This window comes from Dama dama, chromosome 5 (genome assembly GCF_033118175.1).
Source record: "Dama dama isolate Ldn47 chromosome 5, ASM3311817v1, whole genome shotgun sequence".
Taxonomy (NCBI): domain Eukaryota; kingdom Metazoa; phylum Chordata; class Mammalia; order Artiodactyla; family Cervidae; genus Dama; species Dama dama.
The window spans coordinates 27540175-27560106 of NC_083685.1; the positions used below are offsets into that span (position 1 = coordinate 27540175).

General features: G+C 52.9%; 1 protein-coding gene across 1 annotated transcript in view; it reads right to left on the bottom strand.

Moving 5' to 3' along the window:
* Positions 1-10757: 10757 nt before the first annotated feature.
* Positions 10758-19932, bottom strand: part of GALNT9 (polypeptide N-acetylgalactosaminyltransferase 9) — a 119554-nt gene continuing 110379 nt past the window's right edge. The window contains exons 9-11 of the mRNA XM_061140867.1: positions 18914-19009; positions 12791-12958; positions 10758-11652 (exon numbers count right to left, since the gene is read on the bottom strand). Coding sequence (XP_060996850.1) covers positions 11506-11652; positions 12791-12958; positions 18914-19009 — 411 coding nt within the window. The 3' untranslated portion in view covers positions 10758-11505. The remainder of the gene's footprint in view (positions 11653-12790; positions 12959-18913; positions 19010-19932) is intronic.

The following is a 19932-nucleotide window of genomic DNA, read 5'->3' on the forward strand; positions in this document are numbered from 1 at the left end:
TGGGATGGCTTCCATTCTCCACCCACTGTTCTGGGGAGGGGACCTGGGGTGCTGCTAGAGACTGGACCTGTCGTGGGCTTGGGACACCTTGGGCAAAGGAAGACCAAGCCTGAAAGTTAAGGTAAGTCCTCGTCCCCAAGAATGGTTTCTACCTGTGGTCAGGCTATGACTTCCGGCAGCTTGCGAGAAATTCTCAGAAGGGAGGGAAACCAGGCTCCAGGGTGGGTGTCCACGGGGGTATTTAAGAGCTCAACCTCCTACCTTACATTTTACCCGCCACTTGCTGCAACCTCCCAGAGCTCTGCCCTCCCACCCAGGGAGCCAGGCTTGCAGGATCTGTCCACCCAACTTGGCTTCTCATCACTGTGCTGGGATGTGGCTCCCGCCCTGGCCCCTCTGATCCTTGCTCTCCCTGGGGTCTTGCTTTCCAGGGCTGATGGTGCTGTGGGTATCAACAGCCAGCACCTCAGCCTTCTTCCCAGTTCTGCCAGGACAGTCCGTCTGCACGAGGCCGCAGCAGGGTGGTGTCAAAGCTGTGTCTCACACAGGGGAGGACTGCATCAGGGTGGGCAAATCCGGGGGATTTGGGGTTTGGGGCCTTGTCTGCCCTCTGAGTTCTGCAGGACAGTTTATCTCTGAGTGTGAACACCCTGGCCTCTGCACTCCCCCACGTGTGGGGCTTGGCTGCCAGATGGCTCTGTCTGCCACAGAAGAAAGTTAAAGCAAAAAAAAGAAAGTTAAAGCATAGGTGTGTGATGTGAACTGTCTCCCACCCCCAAGATTCAGTCCCTGGCATCTGCACTGGCAGCTTCCTCATGTGGAAGGAGGGCCTTTGCAGACACCATCCAGGTGAAATGGCAGGTGGGAGTGGAGGTCTCATCCAAGGCTGTGTGTCCTCAGGAGGACGGGGAGGGGCAGACACAGGAGCCAGACGCTGGCCTGAAAGGATGGGGCAGTCAGGCGGGCAGAGTCCCCGAGGGCACCTGGGATGTGCCTCCTGAGGGCCCTGGGCACCCCTGGGGGTGATGGGCATTGGCAGCCAGCAGTGTGGTCCCATTTTATGCTCCCCTCTGGGCCTTGGGGCTGGAAGGCATCTCTTGGGGTCCACTTCCCAGGGGCCAAGGAAGCAGGATTCTAAACTGTCCAGGAGAACTGTCCCTGCAACCAGGGGTCCTTGCACCCATTGCATGCAAGGACCTGAGTAACCCTCTTCCCTGTGGGAGCTCCCCATGCTCTCTGGAAGCTGTGGAAGGGGCTGTTCAGCCTCTGGGGGTCTTTTCCCCATTGTCTACTCGGAGCCCCAGGACAAATGGTGCCCTTGCCTGCCCGGGAGGGGTGGGTTTAGGACCCTGTGCCAAAAGTCCCATGGGCCTGGGGCAGTTTATGTCCTCATCTTTAGTCCTCTGCTGCCAAACACAGAAGACATTTTTCAAAGACAGGTGATTGATTTCTCTCTTGCTCTTCCTGCTCAGTCATTCGTCTCCTTTGAAGCAATACAGGTGAGAGATCCATGCACGACAGCTCAAAGCAGCAGTGTTTGGAAGCAAAAGGGTCTGTGATGGTCTGGATCTGGGAAGGGAAGGATGTTTCCTTTTCCAAGCCTCAGGGGTGCTTCAGGGTCCCTTCCCGGGTAGACAGCAAGGCCTCCGGATGCCATGGTGGGGATGATGGAGGCAGTGTCCTGGTCCCCTGGTGGCTGAGAGCCACCCAGTAAAGCCACTCCAGTGGGGACCTCTTATTTCCTTTTGGAGAACTTTGATGACCCTGGAAAATAGCAGATCTTGGGGCTTAGATTGCAAGGATCCACAGACCAGCTATACATCCCCCGAAGGCCAGTACACAGAAGGTGCTAACTCAGTGCCTGCCAGCTGGCCACCTGACCCCACTCCTGCCACCAGATGTGCTGTGGGTTAATAAAAGCTTGGCCCATATCTCATGCGAGCTCCAGGCTCCTCGTCCTGAATAGAGTTCTTTGTAGACTTTTGTTGAGAAAGCACTTGTAATTCACCTTGTCAGGGAGGCCCTGCATCCTGTTCCCCAACTGTGGGGGGACCAGTCATGTGCTGGGGGACTCCTGGTACCTTTGACTCCCTGGCATTTACTCTCCGACTACCCACTCTCAGCCAGGGTGCTCAGAACACATTCACTGAATAACTGAGCGAGTGAATAAATGAATGAATGGCTCAGGCAGGTGGAATTTCCCTCCAGTCACCATTGAAAGGGCATCTTGGCAGAGGCTTTGGGGTGCAGTGGACGTGTGGGGGACCAACCATACTAATTGCCAGACTCCCTGTTCAATAATGTTTAGGGACCTTGGATAAGCATTAAATAAAGCCGAGGCCCTGGTGAGCAGGAAGGGAGGCCCCATGGGGACGTCAGGTAGCACCCTGCTGACTCTTAGTGAGTGTACTTGGGGGCGAGGTCCACCCTCGAGAGAAAGCCCTGGAGGGTGAGACCATAGCGCTGGCCCCTCTCCATGTCTACATTTGGCCAGGGACCCAAGGACAGGATGGGTGTTGGGGCCCGCCTCATCCTGTTTCCCCTTTCAGGCCAGTCCCTCCCTCGGGGGTACTTGAGGACTATTAATGACTGTGCTGTGCTTATCTTCACACATTGGTGGGCAGTGCTTTATACAACTCTTACTGTCTATCTGATAGTCATTTCAGTTTTCCTCTTACTCCATCCACGGGCACACAGTTTCTCCCCCATAACATACTTTCTTTTTTACATTTACTTATTTATTTAGCTTATTTTGTTTTTGGCTGTACTGGATCTTCATTGCAGCTTGAGGACTTTTCTCTAGCAGCGACAAGTGGGGGCTCTTCTCTATTGTGGTGCATGGGCTTCTCATTGCCGTGGCTTCTTTTGTTGAGCTAGGTGCAAGGGGTTCAGTAAGTTGTGGTTTACGGGCTTGGTTGTCCTGCAGCATGTGGAATCTTCCAGGACCAGGAATCGAACCTGTGTCCCCTGCATTGGCAGGCAGATTCTTAACCACTGGACCACCAGGGAAGCCCACGAAGCGATTTCTTCACTGGCACCTGGTGCTGTCCTCCTGTGGGTGGAACTGCACCCTCCTTGAAAAACACCCGTTGAAGCCCTAACCTGAGGACCTCAGGCCATGAACTTATTTGGAGATGAGGTCTTTACAGAGGTGATTAAGTTAAAGGGAGATCATTAATGTGGGCCCTGATTCAACAGGACTGGTGTCCTTATAAAAGGGGAGATTTGGACCCAGACGCTCACACATGGATAAGGCCACGTGCAGCAGAAGCAGAGATGGGGTGATGCTTCTACAGGCAGAGGGGTGCTGCCCATGGACCACCAGCACCTGGGGGAGGGGCAAGGACAGACCCTCTTGCACAGCCTCAGGAGGAGCCAGCCCTGCTGGCACCTCAATCTTGGAATTCTGGCTGCAGAGTTGGGAGACACATCTACCTATTGCTGAAAGCACCCCCTCTGTGGCCCTTCATCTGGCAGCCCCAGCAAACGTGTTCTCCTTCCCCAGGGCCTCCTTGTCTCCAAGACCTTTCCCCATGAACCCTTCCTGGTTTCTCCTCCTGGTGACACTCACTCCTCAGTGCTCTCACCCAGTCTGATGTCTTGAGACATCCCTGATCCCAGCCCAGACCTCCCCCCCAACCCCAGACTCCACTGGTGTCCTCAGTGAACCTTCCCCGCCTTCACTGTCCCCAGACCCCCATCTTGGTTGACAGCAACTCCATCCATTCTAGGGCTTCTCTGGTGTCTCAGATGGCAAAGAATCCGCCCGTAATGCAGGAGACCTTGGTTTGATAGCTGGGTCAGGAAGATCCCCTGGAGGAGGAAATGGCAACCCACTCCAGTATTCCTGCCTGGAAAATCTCAGGAACAGAGAAGCCTGGTGGGCTGCAGTCCATGGGATCACAAAGAGTTGGACACAACTTAGAGACTAAACCACCATGACTACCATCCCTTCTAAGCCCAGATACCTGAATCAAAAGAGTTCTCTTCTTCTCTTTCACCCCCAAGTCCAATCCTGGTGGTCCCTGCCACTACAGACAGTGATGCTGCTCTGCCTGACCCCAGATGACCCCATATCTCACCTGGAGGCGGTCCCCAAGGGTCTACAGGGCTGCCCTCTCTGACCGTTTCCACTCCTCTCCCCATACCTGCCCCACCCCATGGCACTCGCCTTCTGGCTGCTCCTGCCCCAGGGCCTTTGCACAGGCTGTCCCAGCTGTTCTTTTCTCCATGAGGTTTCCCCCAATGACTCCTTAACGATTTCACCTCAGCCTCTCCCTCTTCTGTTGTGCTTTATTTTTCTCTCAGCACATACCAGCTTCCGACAGGCACTTTGTCTACTGCTTATTTTACTGGCTCTGTGAAGGTGAGGCCCAGCTCCATGGCAGGGCGGGATTTTATTCTGTTCCATTCCCTGCAGAGTCCTCAGCACCAGGGACAGTGCCCAGCAAGCAGAAGGTGTTGAATACCTTAATGAATGAAAGAGTAGGTTATCGTTCACAGCAGACACATTTCTTGGCAGGAAAATAAATGCATACAGACAACAAGAAGAAGCAAATAAAAACTCAAAACCACCATGGATAAGAGTTATTTCTTTTTTCCTAATCCTCAGGGCAAACTTTGGGGCAGGTAATACTTCTCCTTTTCAGGTTCAGACAGGGAAAGAAATTGACCAAAACCACACAGCAAATAGAATCCAGGTGTGTCTGCTCCTGGCATTCCCTCCCTAGGACACAGGGCTGATCCCAAAGGTCCCACAGACCTCAGAACCACCCCTGTGTTTATTTGTCAACGTTGCTTCCCTCTTAGCTAAATTTTGCTCATGAACAAGGACAAGATGCTTCTCTTGGATTCTCAGATGACTGTCCATCCCTTGTGTCTGTTGGGTCCCTGGCCAGCCCTTGCCAGGCCTGCATCCCTGCCCCCCTGGGGGCTGCTGCTCCCACCTACTCCCAAGGGTTGTGGGCTGCCTGCTCCCCTGCCTCTCTCCTGGGGACCCCATCCCCTGGGCCCAATCCCACTGCAGTCTGCTCCCTCAGGGTCACTCACTCAGTCTGAGCCATAAATGAAGATTCAGAAGAGTGATGAATACTTTTATTAGACAAAATTAAATTCTGGCACACATCATCTCTATCAAGAGTGGAGGAAAGGAAAAAAAAAAAAAAAAAAACCCTGCACGTTCACTGTTTTCCACCAGAAGCATCTGCTTATTAATGGTCTTTCCCAGAAACCCGTTTATTAGGTTGGGTTACAAATGAACCGTTTTAAACAAATGATGTGGATTTTTCTGAGTTTGCTGCAGAGCCAATTAATAATTGAATTAACGAAAGAAGTGGGCCTGCTATTAGGTTTTATTAAATGCTATTTGTTGCATCTTTGTCATTTAAAACACAACTGTTGTTTAAAAAGAAAAAAAAAAAATCCACTAGGCAGCTTGGCAGAGTGGAAGGAGCAGAGGCTTGGAGTCAGCAGGTCTCATTGGGATCCCCACCTGCTTCAGCAAAGTGTGTGCTTGTGCCAGCTCACTTCACTCCTTGGGGCTCTGTTGCCCCATCTGAGAAATGCGCACAGAAGTTCTCAGGGCTACTTGGGGTTATTTCAAGAATTAAGTGGGTTGGGACTTCCCTGGAGGTCCAGTGGTTAAAGAATCTGCCTGCCAATGCAGGGGACACGGGTTCAATCCCTGGTCCGGGAAGATTCCACAGGCCAGAGGGCAACTAAGGCCTTGTGCCTCAACTACTGAAGGCCGTGTGCCTAGAGCTGGTGCTCTGCGACAAGAGAGGCCACCACAATGAGAAGCCTGAGCACCACAGTGAAGAGGCGCCCCCTCTGGCCGCAACCAGAGAAAGCCCGCTCACACCAACAAAGAGCCCTTGTGCAGCAACAAAGACCCACTGCAGCCGTAAATAAACACACTAATAACCCACTGATTGTTTAAAAAAAAAAAAAGAATTAAGTGGGATTAAAACCGGGCATTTCAAGCATATTTCTCCCTCCCTTGCTCCCTCCCTTCCTTCTCCCTCTCCCTCTTCCTTCTGAGAATGGTCACCAGCACTTTCCCCAAGCGGACAGGGTGGGAAATCACATAGCAATAGTTCCTCTTTGTTCCATGTGTCTGTTCTAGTCCTGGTCGTGAGACCGAGAAGACTCCTCATCAGAGGCCTGAGGAAGACACAGCAAGGGTGTGTTGGGCAGAGCCTACTTGCAGGCCCTGTGACACCTGACCTGGTTTGCAGCCTGGCCAATTTCCATTTAGAAATACCCCCCACCAGGGGCTATTTCCAGCCACCAACCAGCCCTCTGGGAGCGTGGAGTTGAAAAGAGGGAGTTCCCCTTAAAAAACTGGAAATAGAACTGCCATATGACCCAGCAATCCCACTCCTGGGCATACACACCGAGGAAACCAGATCTGAAAGAGACACGTGCACCCCAGTGTTCATTGCAGCACTGTTTATAATAGCCAGGACATGGAAGCAACTTAGATGCCCATCAGCAGATGAATGGATAAGAAAGCTATGGTACATATACACAATGGAATATTACTCAGCCATTAAAAAGAATTCATTTGAATCAGTTCTAATGAGATGGATGAAACTGGAGCCCATTATACAGAGTGAAGTAAGCCTGAAAGATAAAGCCCAATACAGTATACTAATGCATATATATGGAATTTTAAAAGATGGTAATGATAACCCTATATGCAGGACAGAAAAAGAGACACAGATGTATAGAACAGACTTTTGGACACTGTGGGAGAAGGCGAGGGTGGGATGATATGAAAGAATAGCATTGAAACAAGTATATTATCAAGTGTGAAACAGATCACCAGCCCAGGTTGGATGCATGAGACACATGCTCGGGGCTGGTGCACTGGGAAGACCCAGAGGGATGGGATCGGGAGGGAGGTGGGAGGGGGGATCAGGATGGGAAACACATGTAAATCCATGGCTGATTCATGTCAATGTATGGCAAAAACCACTACAATATTGTAAAGTAATTAGCCTCCAACTAATAAAAATAAATGAAAAAAGAAAAGAGGGAGCTCCCCACCATCCCCACCACACAGATTCGTAGACACAATAATCTCAGAAGCACAGAGTATAATAAAATAGAGTAAATCACTAGGAAGTACTGAGTTTTGAGTATATTGCCTTTGCTTTTATTATAATTGATTGAGTTGTAAGTAGTTTATTTTTAGTAATAGCCATGTTTGGACTCCAAGGAGATTAAGCCAGTCAATCCTAAAGGAAATCAACCCTGAATATTCATTGGAAGGACTGATGCTGAAGCTCCAATACTTTGGCTACCTGATTTGAAGAGCCCACTCACTGGAAAAGACCCTGATGCTGGGAAAGATTGCAGGCAGGAGGAAAAGGGGTTGGCAGAGGATGAGATGGTTAGATAGCATCACCAACTCAATGGACGTGAATTTGAGCAAACTCTAGGAGATAGTGAAGGACAGGGGAAACCTGATGTGCTGCAGTCCATGGTCTCGCAGAATCAAACATGACTTAGCAACTGAACAACAACAATGTTTCCCAATTGATGCACAAAATTTCTAAGAATTTCAAAATTGACTCTTGCCAGCTACAGTGGTCCAGTTTCAAGTGAAGCTGGAGGGGATAAAGCAAGCCTGAAGTCATCAAGGGTACTGTTCTGTGAGCCTCTGGTGTCCAGTCCTGGCCCTCTGATGGGGAGGGGGATGTCCTGGGCACTCTGGAAAGAAGGGTGACCCTCTGGCCCACCTTGCACTTGTCAGAGTCAGGAATCCTGTCCCGTTGAGATGACCTGTGGCCACCACCTTCGGGTCTGTTTTCGGACCCCCTTCTGCTCTTACGTCCCTGCTCTGCTTCACAGAGAGGTCTGTATCCCATGATTTCTTGTCCTTCGGCTCCAGATAGTTTCAGCCAAAAGAAAATATTGGAAAATTGGAGGGTGGAGAGAAGCCAGGGTGCTTCTGTCCCCATCTCCGATTTCAGGAGCATTTCTAGAAGTGCCATGTCTCTTCCATCCCTCTTTCTAGAGTCCCAGTCCTCACAAGGGGCCCCAACTCCTGACTCCAGTAACACTGCCCTCTCTTGGGTCCCTTCAGGCCGTGGAAGATGAGTCCCTGGGATGCCTCAGCCCTTTTGTAACTTGTGTGATCAACTCCTTGTGTTGAATTCCCTTTGAGAGACGCGATGCATGCTGGTAATCACTGGGGTGATCTCAACTATGGACTGATGGTCAAAAGGGGTAGAGGGTTTAGGGGGGCTGGGTTGGCTTCAGAACAGCCCATGGATGACGTTAGTGGCTACTCTGAACCCAGGATTACAGAGGGGGACGATGAAAGCACATGTCACCATGAACTAGAAAGCTCTGTGAACTTGGCCCCAGACAAGCATATACCTGGAGTGCAGGCAGGGTCTCGACTGGCAGGGACGTCCCACCAGCCATGACCAAGTATCGACCACAAAACTGCAGAGACCATTCCCAGTGGCTCCATCACGTAGTTGCCCCCACGTGGCAGCATGGGGATCATGGTCCGTCTTCAACTCTCTTTCCAACTGACTTTGGGCAGGGGCTCTTAGCATGGAGTTACCCCCTGGATTCTATGGCAGTTTTTCTGAAAGAGGGCCAGCCTCATGAGGAATTCATGTGCTCAGGAGGCAGGTAAGGACTGGAGGCAACAGAAATAAGAGTGCTGCCTGGCCGTGTATCAGGAAGAAGGATGCTAGATTCAATCTTGGTTCTGATAGACAGCAGCCTCTAAGTAGGAGAGCATGGATGGCGCTGGGCAGTTGTGGGCTGACCTGACTTAGTCCTGCTGCCCGTGGACCCACTACTGCCCCGCCCAGTCAATGCCTTCATCCTCACGTGTCCTGGGGGCAGGCAGGACCCTGACAGAAAGAGCAGGCTTTCAAAACACGGGAACTCCCCGCCTCCCAAGAGGATGAGAGATTTGTCAAGATGCTGAGAGGCAATTTTCCAGGTGTCAGGCTTCTGTGGCATCCTGTGTGGGCTGCAAACCACCCAGCTTTGACGGGACTGTCAATTTGCCTAATGAATTGTAACATGAGCGAGTTTTATAAGTTTGAGCCTGTGATGTTTTCTATTTTAAAGCAAAGGCAATACATTTGGCATGCTAATGGCTGCTACGTGTTGTAACTTCACTTGGGAATCTTCTGAATTCTTGCAGTCCAGTCCTTGGCTAGTGACTGTTTCGTTTTGAAGTCTTTATTCAGTTTGTTACAATATTGTTTCTGGTTTAGTTTTTTTTTTTTAATGTTTTGTTTTCTCAACCATGTGAGATCTTTTCTCTAGTTGTGGCACAAGGGTTCAGTAGTTGTCATGCACAGGCTTAGTTCCCCAGACAGGCATCAAACTCTCTTTCTCTGCATTAGACGGTTGACTCAATCACTGGACCACCAGAGAAGTTCCCTTTGAGCTATTTTGCAGATACTGAAACCCCCACTAGATAGGAGAAGTTAACTATATTACCTCACCACCAACCAACCAGAAGAATGTCCACCAGCTGATCACATACCCCACAACCCCCCTCCCTCACCCCATCTTTAAGAATCTTTCCCTGAAAGCCATTGGGAGTTTGCGTCTTTTGAGCATGAACTTCCCAGACTCCTTGCTTGGTGCCTGCACTTTCCTTCACCACAAACCCGGGTTAGTACATTGGCTTCACTGTGTGTGTAGGTGAGTGGACCCAAGTTTTCTTCAGTAACACTTTTGCTTCTTTCCTCTCTTTCGGAAGCTCATCTTTAGGGAAAACTACCCCGCCCCTCCTGGCAACAGGATATAAGATCCCTGGCACTGGTGGAAGTGACTTTTCCTCTCCTAGGAAGAGGCAGTGCTGGGAGGCAGGGAGCAAGATGGGGGAACACAGGAGGCAAGGGGGAAGGGCCACTCTCCCACTTCTGGGAGGACAGACTACCTGGCTACACTTCAAGTTCCCCCCAGCTTAAACCCCTGTTGTTTGGGACCCCTGCCACCCTGCCTCCCAGGTTACTCTGTAAGAATAGGGAGGAGGGCTTCCACGGTGACTCAGTGGTAAAGAATTTGCAGGCTAATGCAGGAGACACAGGTTCAATCCCTGGTCCAGGAAGATCCCACAGGCTGTGGAGCAACTAAGTCCCATGCATCATGGAGCAACTAAGTCTTCTAGAGCCCAGGCTCTGCAACAAGAGAAGCCACTGCAATAAGAAGCCAGCACACCACAACTAGAGAGTAACCCCTGCTCGCTGCAACTAGAGAAAAGCCCATGTAGCAATGAAGACCCAGCATGGCCAAAAATAAATGAATAAATGAAAACAAAAGAAAAAATGGGGAGAAATTAGGAAGTTACTGATGGTGCCCACAACTTCCATCCCCAGGAGACCCTCTGTGTGGGAAAAGACAGTTGGTTGGCTTTCATCAGCTTGGCATCTCATCTGCTGTTCATTTCCATGGCTGGGTGAGCCAAACCTGCCCTGGGGCCCCTCACCAATGCATAGCTGAAGACTTTCATCATTGGGAAGGAGGGAGCAGCTAGGATTGGACTGTTGCTTGGCACTGGGCCTGATGGGGGAAAGACACAGCCAGAACTTTTTGTCCAGCTTCCCTCCCAGTGTCCTGCAGTTCTAAGTGCAATCATGAAGCATCCTCTTGCCCAACAGAGCATCTTGGAGGCCCTAGGAGAGCCCTGGTGGGGGGTGTGCTGCTTCTCAGCTCCAGCCTTGGAGCGTGAAAGCCGTGGACAATACATGAACAGAGGGGTGTGGCCATGTACCAATAAAACTTTATTTATAAAAATAGGCAAGGGGCCTTGGGTTATCGTTTGCTGACCCCTGCCTTAGACTAACACGAGAAGGCGCCTGGCCCTGGGTTAGCAGCTAGAACAGGGGTCCCTCCCCGGACTGCCGACCAACACCTGTGGATGAGACGTCAGGTCTGTATGTTTAATCACTCTTTCCTGGACCAAAGCAGTCACAGCCGCCCCCTCACCCGGCGCTGCCCTTGGGGTTGTCTTTGATGTCACCGCAGCCGTTGCTGCCCCGCTCCCCTCACCAGCCAGGGTTTAGGTGGAGATGCTCACAGGGGCAGCCCCACCCAGGGCTGGAGACATCAGGAGCTCAGAGTTCACAGGGGGCTATTTCTGCCTGGGGGATGGACAGGGGCTCAGCACATGCAGAAGAAGTGGCCGCGGGCGGCTGGACAGGAATACCGTAGAAAAGGCACGTGATTTGGAGCTGGAGTTGGCTGTCAGCTGACGCGCTCAGGCAGAGCCGCCAGCTGAGGGGGGTCCGCGCTCCTGGAGGAGAGGCTGGTCCCGGCATCAGCCTCCAGAGCATAGGGAGGTCCCTGGGTCCCAGGTGACAGGGCCCGCCAGCAGCCATGGAGAAGTCAGTACCCAAGGTGGTGCAGGCCCGACCAAGGCCCTCTGGGTTCGAGTGGTGGATTGAGTGGGGGGGCCCCACACCTGCCCCAGGTCCTTGGAGTCTTCATTGGGGTGGGGGCGCAGGGTGAGGCTGGGGGTCAGTGCCGCCCTGGCTTGATCCAGTTTCTGATGGTCCATTTCTGTCCTGAGCACCTCTGCACCACCAGGCGGAGCCCGAAGTTGGCATCCTTGGACATCTCCACCTCCAGGCACCGGCCCGTGTCTCTGCTCACAATGGGGCCGCCCTGCGAGGGAGAGAGACCCAGTGAGCCCACGGGTCCCATCCTAAGAGCTTCCTGGGAGTGGGGTGATGCCAAGGCCACCTGAGGGTCTGGGTCCTGCCTCTCCCCAGCCCTCTGTCTCCCATCCCTCTGTCCCCACTGACCATCTGCTCTCCAACACTGCCTCCCAACAGCCACCTCCCTTCTCCTGGGGTCCCAGGAATGACCAAGACAATGGACTACAGGGGCCTTGAGATGGGCATTCCCCCCAATATGCCTCCCTGACCCCTGGCAGGTCCGATCTGCCCATTGGTCACCTCTGCAGGCCCTCTGATCCTTTGAACATCAAGGCTCTGGCCCAAACCTGAGGATCCCAGGCTCATATCCTGTTCTCTTTCCTCCTTCCCATGCACTCTGGACCTCACTGTCCTGGCCCCAAACCCAGCCTCCTGGGGACTCTGATCTCGTTGACTCTACATGACAAGGTGACAGCTCGTTCCTGCTGTACCTGGGAGCCCCCAGACAGCACTGTGCACACTTCTGTCCCAGGGTCTCCTGCTTGGGAGGAGTTGGGTCAATCTCAACAAATCTCTGGGGCTTCCCAGGTAGCAGTAGTGGTAACAAACCCGCCTGCCAATGCAAGAGATGTAAGAGAAGCAGAAGCAGGTTGGATCCCTGGGTTGGGAAGATCCCCTGGAGGAGAGCAAGGCAACCCACTCCAGTATTCTTGCCTGAAGAATCCCATGGACAGGGGAGCCTGGCAGGCTACATAGACCATGGGGTCGCAAAGAGTTGATAGGACTGAAGCAACTTAGCATGCATGTCCATAACAAATCTCTGGGCAAATCCAGCGTGGTCCCGCTCAATCAGCAGCAGGGGCAGTCAGACCCCACCCCTTCTGTCTAAACCCTTCCCCCACCCCCAGGAGGCTGGAGGAGTCGGCAGTGTGGGGCAGCGAGGCCCTGAGGAGGCAGCCAGGGCGCTGGGACCAGCCCAGCCCTTCCTTGACCTTGACTGCGAGCAGATCCCCTAACATCTGTGGAGGGGGTTCATGTGGGAACAGCTGATCCAGCGCCCCTGGGCCTTGAAGTTCGGCCCCCGCTGCCCTCAGCTTCCCCCACGGGCTGGCCCAGAGACCCTGGGGTCCCAGCAGCCCTCTGACCTGGGTGAAGTCCCACAGCCGCTGCGCGGGCCGGGTCACATCCTCGCACTTCTTCAGGGCGGGCGTGCGGCCCCTGCCGTCATCCACCAGGCACTTGGAGTCAGGCAGGAAGGCGGTGGAGCCCAGGGGGCCCAGCTGCAGCAGGCCCTCGGCGCTGTACCGCACCAGCTGAGGAGAGGCCATTAGAGCGGGGTGCGTGGGCACAGGGTGACCGTGCGCAGCGCTGGGCCTGAGGCCCTGAAGGGGGTGGGCGGGGCATCGTGGGCGGGGCGGGGCGTTGTGGGCGGGGCCAGCCCAGTCACCAGGGCCAACCTTCCTGGGGAAGGACTGGCCCTCCAAGGAGATCGCTTAGCCCTGGCATGCAGAGGAGGCTGTATCTGGTGGACCCAAGCCCCCAGCCCTATTCCTTCTGCAAATCTCCCCAGGAGGACCGCCTCCGACCCCTTCCCCTGAGCTCCGCGCAGACCCCACCCTCCGGGGAACCGGAGCCTCAGCCTCGGAGGAAGAGGGTTCCACGCGTGCGCAGGCCACCCGTCTCTCTTTGAACCAGAAGCAGCCCCAAGTTTACGATCCCAGGTTACGTTATTTGCCAAATACCAGGTAAGCAACATCTGTGCTCTAATGAGGAAACCAGTGCTCCAGATTCCTCTGCGCCTGGGCTGTGTGGCTTTGGACAAGTCACGTCACCTCTCTGTGCCTCGGTTTCCTGATTTGTGAGCAGATAATGCCAGTGCCTGCCTGGCGGGGCTGCCGTGAGGACCCTAGGGCACCGCACGCAGAGCTCGCTGAGCACACAGGGATCACTGTGCTTCTCGCCTTTCTCCTGTTTGCTTTCGGATAAGAGCGCGCGCGCACATACACACACAAACACACTGCTGTGTTTTCCAGTACAATCTGATAGAACACCACCTTCCCTGCACCTTCACTTGGCCCTGCGACGCTGACACCCCCGTCAAGCGTGGGGCCCACATTTTCTACCGAGTACTCCTGCGGGGGATGGAGGGGGGCGTGTGAACATCGCAGAAATCCTGCCACCGACTCTGGGGCAAGGTGTCAAGACTCAGGACACCTCCCGCATCTCCTTGTACCCTGCTGATGGGATGGCTGCTCTGCAGTGAGGAGCCTGGGGCAGCCTGGCCGGGTGGGGGTGGAGGCTACCTGGGGAGGGCCAGAGACCCCAGAGCAGCCAGCTGACGGCAGCTCAGAGGGGACCCCACCAGCCTGCCGGGTGGCCTGGGTGATGCTGTGCAGATGACGGGCCCTGCTGCAGATTTATGAGCAAAGTGGTCCTTTCAGGTCATTTTGCCTGGGGACAGGTGATCACGGATATGCTCATGCCCCTTCTCTGTTAACTTTCTGACTCCGAGGAGGGTTGAATCTGGGACCTGCAGCCCATGAAATGTCCAGCATGAGCTCCAGGTGGGCTGCCTGTGGCTTCAGCCTTGCAGGTAAGGACTCAGTGGAGCCGGGCATGGTCAGTGCGCAGGAGGACCAGCAGGGTGGATGAAGCACAGGGATGGTGGCCCATCCCTGTGCCCGTGGAGGACTGGACAGTCGGAGGGTCTAGTCAGAAGGCTGCACTGCACCAAGGAGGAGTCTCCGCTCCTGTGCCTCTGGCCAGCGGCTCCCCGGCCTGCCTCAGACACCCAGCCGGGGTGGGGGTGGGGCAAACCAGGCTGAGAAGGGCATGGGCTACTGTAGGCCATCGCTGCTGGCTTGTGGGGAAGCCACATACTTTTTAGAGATGCATCCTCAGGAAGCATCGACTCTGGGATATCACCCTCAGATTCCTTGGGCTCTCCAGAGCTGGTGGGTCACAATGTCCCAGTGGAAGGGATTGGGGGAGAGGATTTCAATAATCCAGGCTTGTGTGTGAATGGGCCAGTCACTGAGCACTGGCGGGGAGTGGGTTAAGTGATGTTTATCAAACTGCCAGTCAGGCAAGAATTAGGCACCTACTGTGTGCTCAATATGGTGCTGGCTATAATGTGACTGAAGTTGCCAGACATGAGTCCAAAAGCTCAGAGTCCAGTCCAGGACAACAAAAGTGTCACAGGCACTTGTCTTGGTCCACAGAGGGTGGAAGGCAACTTACAAAAACAAACAACAACAAAAAACAAACCCTGCAATGTAATAAAACAAAGTACTGAAGAAATAAAGTCAAAGAGAAAATGCGGAGCAGAAAAATATGTTATTCCAGGAAGCAGCATAGTAAACAGACTGTGTGAAAATGGGCAGGTAATTAGCTGCTAAACAAGGAGACTCAGAAGAGAAGAGGGGCTTCCCAGGTAGCTCAGTGCATGAGACACAGGAGACATGGATTTGATTCCTGGGTCAGGAAGATCCCCTAGAGGAGGAAATAGCAGCCCACTCCAGTATTCTGGCCTGGAAAATCCCATGGACAGAGGAGCCTGGTGGGCTACAGTCCATAGGACTGCAAAGAATCAGACAAAACTGAGTGACTGAGCATGCACCTGATGTTTGCAGAGGTGAAAGGATTCAATGTCTGCAATGTGCTTTAAAATGACTCAGAAAAAAGTAGATGATGCAAACACAGCCCAATCTGAACACCGTCGCATCGGATCAGGGGTGGAAAACCGTGTCTGTGAAGGGCAGGGAAAAAGCAAGCATGCTCTGTGGACACTGTCACATGTCCTTTCTCTTCTTTTCCCTCCATAAACCTTTAAAAAGCTAAAAAACATTCTTTGACTGGCAGGCTGCTGTTTGCTGATCCCATGAGTGTGTGGTTGGTCATCTTAAGACTTTTCTACTTTTCTGGATGTTTGAAAATTATCAGAATAAAACCTGACGAGTTAAAGGAAGGGCCTCTAAACAACCCCAAGGCTATCTATCGAGTCCAGCCGGGAGGGGTCCCGTGCCTATGTGGAGGTGGACGCACTTGCCCTGTGTCCTTCTCAGGCACAGTGGTCAAACCAGCACGGTGGACAGAAGACAGAGGGCTGGGCCCTACCATGAAGGGTCCATGCATTCATTTGTGTCCACTAGCTGAAGACTGTTGACTAACCATCTACAGGTGTGAAGATTTGGGTCCAAGACTGGATTTCTTTATGGCCATTGTTAGAGGTTGTATATTGTCATCCTGCTTATTTAACTTATAGGCAGAGTACATCATGCAAAATGCTGGGCTGGGTGAAGCACAAGCTGGAATCAAGGTTTCCAGGAGAAATACCAACAACCTCAGATATGCAGATGACACCACCTTTATGGCAGAAAACAAAAAGGAACTAAAGAGCCTCTTGATGGAAGTGAAAGAGGAGAATGAAAAAGCTGGCTTAAACTCAACATTCAAAAAACGAAGATCATGGCATTCAGTCCCATCACTTCACAGCAAATAGATGGGGAAAGAATGGAAACAGTGACAGACTGTTTTTTTTCTTGGGTTCCAAAATCACTTCAGATGGTGACTGCAGCCATGAAATTAAAAGACACTTGCTCCGTGGAAGAAAAGCTATGACAAACCCAGATAGCATATTGAAAAGCAGAGACAGGGACTTCCCTGATGGTCCAGTGGCTAAGACTCTGAGCTCCCAATGCAGGGGGCCTGGGTTCGATCCCTGGTCAGGGAACTAGATCCCACATGTCTCATCTAAGACCTGATGCAGCCAAATAAATACACATTAGAAACAAAAAGAAAATTAGAGACACTACTTTGCTGACAAAGGTCCATCTAGTCAAAGCTATGGTTTTTCCAGTAGTCATGTATGGATGTGAGAGTTGGACCATAAGAAAGACTGAGTGCTGAAGGATTGATGCTTTTGAACTGTGGTGTTGGAGAAGACTCTTGATAGTCCTTTGGACTACAAGGAGATTAAACCAATCCTAAAGGAAATCAATCCTGAATATTCATTAGAAGGACTGATGCTGAAGCTGAAGCTCCAATACTTTGGCCACCTGATGCAAAGAGCTGGCTCATTAGAAAAGATCCTGATGCTGGGGAACATTGAAGGCAGGAAGAGAAGGGGACGACAAAGGACAAGATGGTTGGATGGTATCATCAACTCACTGGACATGAGTTTGAGCAAGCTGTGGGAGATGGTGAAGGACAGGGATGCCTGGCATGCTGCAATCCATGGGGTCGAAGAGTTGCACACGACTGAGTGACTGAACAATTGTCATAGTCTGAACTGTGGCCCCCCCCCCCAAAGTCATGTTGAAGTCCTAACCCCCCCAGTACCTGTGGATATGACCTCATTTGGAAACATGGTCATTGCCGAAGCACTCTAGGGAAGATGAGGTCACACTAGGCTTGTTGTTGTGGGTTAGTTGCTAGGTGTTGTCAGACTCTTTTCACCCCCGTGTACTATATCCCATCAGGCTCCTCTGTCCATGGGATTTCCCAGACAAGAATACTGGACTGGGTTGCCATTTCCTTCTCCAGGGGATCTTCCTGACCCAGGGATCGAACCTGGGTCTGCTGCATTGGCAGGTGGATTCTTTACCACTGAGCCACCTGGGAAGCCCCATACTGGGTTAGGGTGGCTCTAATCCAACATGACTGGTGTCCTGATAAGGAGAGAAGACAGAGACACGGGAGAAAGGAAGGCGAAGATGAAGATACAGGCCATACAACCCATGTGCCGATGAAGGCAGAGACTGGAGGGAAGTGGCCACAAGAAAAGAACTCCAAGGGCCACCAGAGGCAGAAGGGAATGTCCCTAGAGCCTCAGGAGGGAGCACAACACTGCTCATACCTGAATTTCAGATTTCTGGTCTTCAGAGCTGAGAGAATAATGAACATTTGTCATTTAAGCAAATGCCCAGTTGGCTGTACTTCATCGTGGTGGCCCCAGGACACTAACACAGCTGGGGATTAGGGTTTGGGGGCGTAGCTTGTCCCCCTTAATATTTCAACAGCCTCCATGGAGACCAAACAGACTGAAGTTGTTTGCAAAGAAGAAATCACTGTGGGTGTGTCTGGCTTGGCTATGGACACAGGTCCATCAGATGTTTCCGTGGGGCTCGGCCACGTGGGCTGGCCTCCCCCGTCCACCTGCCTCCACCTTCACTGTTTCCAGCAGCAGCGAGGCCCCTTCTGCTGGCTGCCCCAGGGTCCCTGTGTGGAGAGGGCTTCCCCAGGGAATTGATTGGGGTCGCTGGAACATCCACACCTCACCCAGACATGCGAGTCCCTGCCCCAAACACCTCGAGGCCAGCCCTGCACTGCTTCTCTCCACAGCAGGGCTCAGTGGGAAATGACCACGTCAGCCTGTCACCTTGTGTTGCTTCCCCTCGAGGGAGCAGACAAACAGAGCCTGTCCAAAGACACCCCACAAAACATGGCCCCTCACTTAGGATCTATGCCGGCCAAAGGACTCCCCTCCCATGTCTGATGGGCCCAGCAAAGTGGATTTCTTCCTGGAGGCCTCATTAGCATCTTGATGTCATCAGGGGTCCTGGGAGGAGGTGGCAGGGTGGGAGGGAGAAGGTGTGCTCTGTCATCATTATAGGCTCAGGGGTCCCTCCCATCCACAACGCACCCCTGGGCAGCTGCATGGACACGTCAGCATCCATGGATGTCCTAGAGCACAGATTCAGAGAGCTTCGAGGGGGCCAAGTGTCATTTTGGGGGTTAATTTTAAAGAAGACACAACACCCATTGAGAAAAAGCATTTCTCCTACAAGCTGTCCTATACCCCTGAATCCACTGATTCCACCAGCCTGGAGTCTGCATACCTGCACCCACCAACTTCACTGGCCTGGGTTCTGGACACTGGCATGGATGCTTTTAAAGCCCTCCAGGTGACTCTGAGCTGCAGCATGGTTTGGCAGGTGTTCAGCGATAAGAACTGGTGGTTGATGTGATACTGCCTAGGTTTTGTCTACCCTGTGGCCACCCTCATCTTCCACTTCAGTCCACACAGCAGCCTGAGAAGTAGGTACCATGATCATCCCATCTGATGGATGGGGATACTGAGGCATGGATGTTAGGTGATTTGCCCAAGGCCCACTTGGCACCAAAGCTCTTGCTCTTAATTTATCCGGGGCCTGAACTCAGCCACTGTGGCGTCAGGACGCCCCAGCCAGCCTGACCCCGCTCCCTGGGTGCCACCTCTGGCTGTGGTCTGGGCTGTGGTCCCTGAGAGACATCACCATCCTCCCTACCTGGGAGGACATCCCGTGGCAGGGATACAGGATGGCGCGGTCATCGTCCTCTGCTCCTTGGTCTAAGCAGTAGCCACTGGCTTTGCTGTTTCTCACCTACGAACAGAAGCCAAAGGAGAAGCCCCATCACAAGGACCCCTAAGGCCAAAGCAGGCTAGAAGGGCTTTACTCACCTGTACCTTGCCCAGGGCCAGCGGTCTCAGGAAGGGGTAGTCCTCCCAGGATGAGAGGGGAAAGGAAGAAGGGGAGGGGGAGGGGAGAATGGCGCTCTGGCCAGTGGGCTGGCTGAAGAAGACTGGCTGGCTCTTGTGAATGGCCTCCCCGAGTTCAGGCCTTTGGCTGTATGACTGCAGCTCCTCCTGTTAACAGCGGTGGGGTTGGGTGGGGGTTGTTGCTATTCCCATGGTCCCCTTCTGGGCTGGCCTAGAGGCTTGTGTGGCTGATAGATGCAAGAGATACCTGTGTGCAGCTCTGAGCCTCGGAATTCCTGCAGCTCCCACTCTGCCCAACCCTGACTCCACCCTGACAGCAAGCCGGGCCCTGCTGGGGTGACAGACAGGGGAGAGGAGGCCTGTCCCCCAGCACAGACCAGAGCAAGAACACAGTGCTCTTCCCGGCTTTAAGGAGAGGTGGGTAAGGCCATGCGTGTGGGGGCTGGGGCAGACAGGAGGGTCTTCCCACAGCTGGTGCCTCTCCTGGTGTGTCTCTGGGCCCTTCCATTGTGCTCTCAACATGCAGGCACTGGTGGCACACGAGCAAGGTGGTGCATGTGACCACCTCCACCTGCAGGCCTTTGCACGTGTGTGCTCGTGTTCACATGTCATTTTGTCTCAGCAACAAGTATTTGTAACGCGCCGGGCAGGTTCGATGGATGGGGTCAGTGTACAGAGGGGAAAATGTATGGGGTAGCTTTTTGTGTGCATGTATGTGAGCAAAACTGTGTGCAAATGTGTACTTTTGTGTCTGTGTACACTTACACATGTGTGCTTGCTTAGTCGCTCAGTCATGTCCGACTCTTT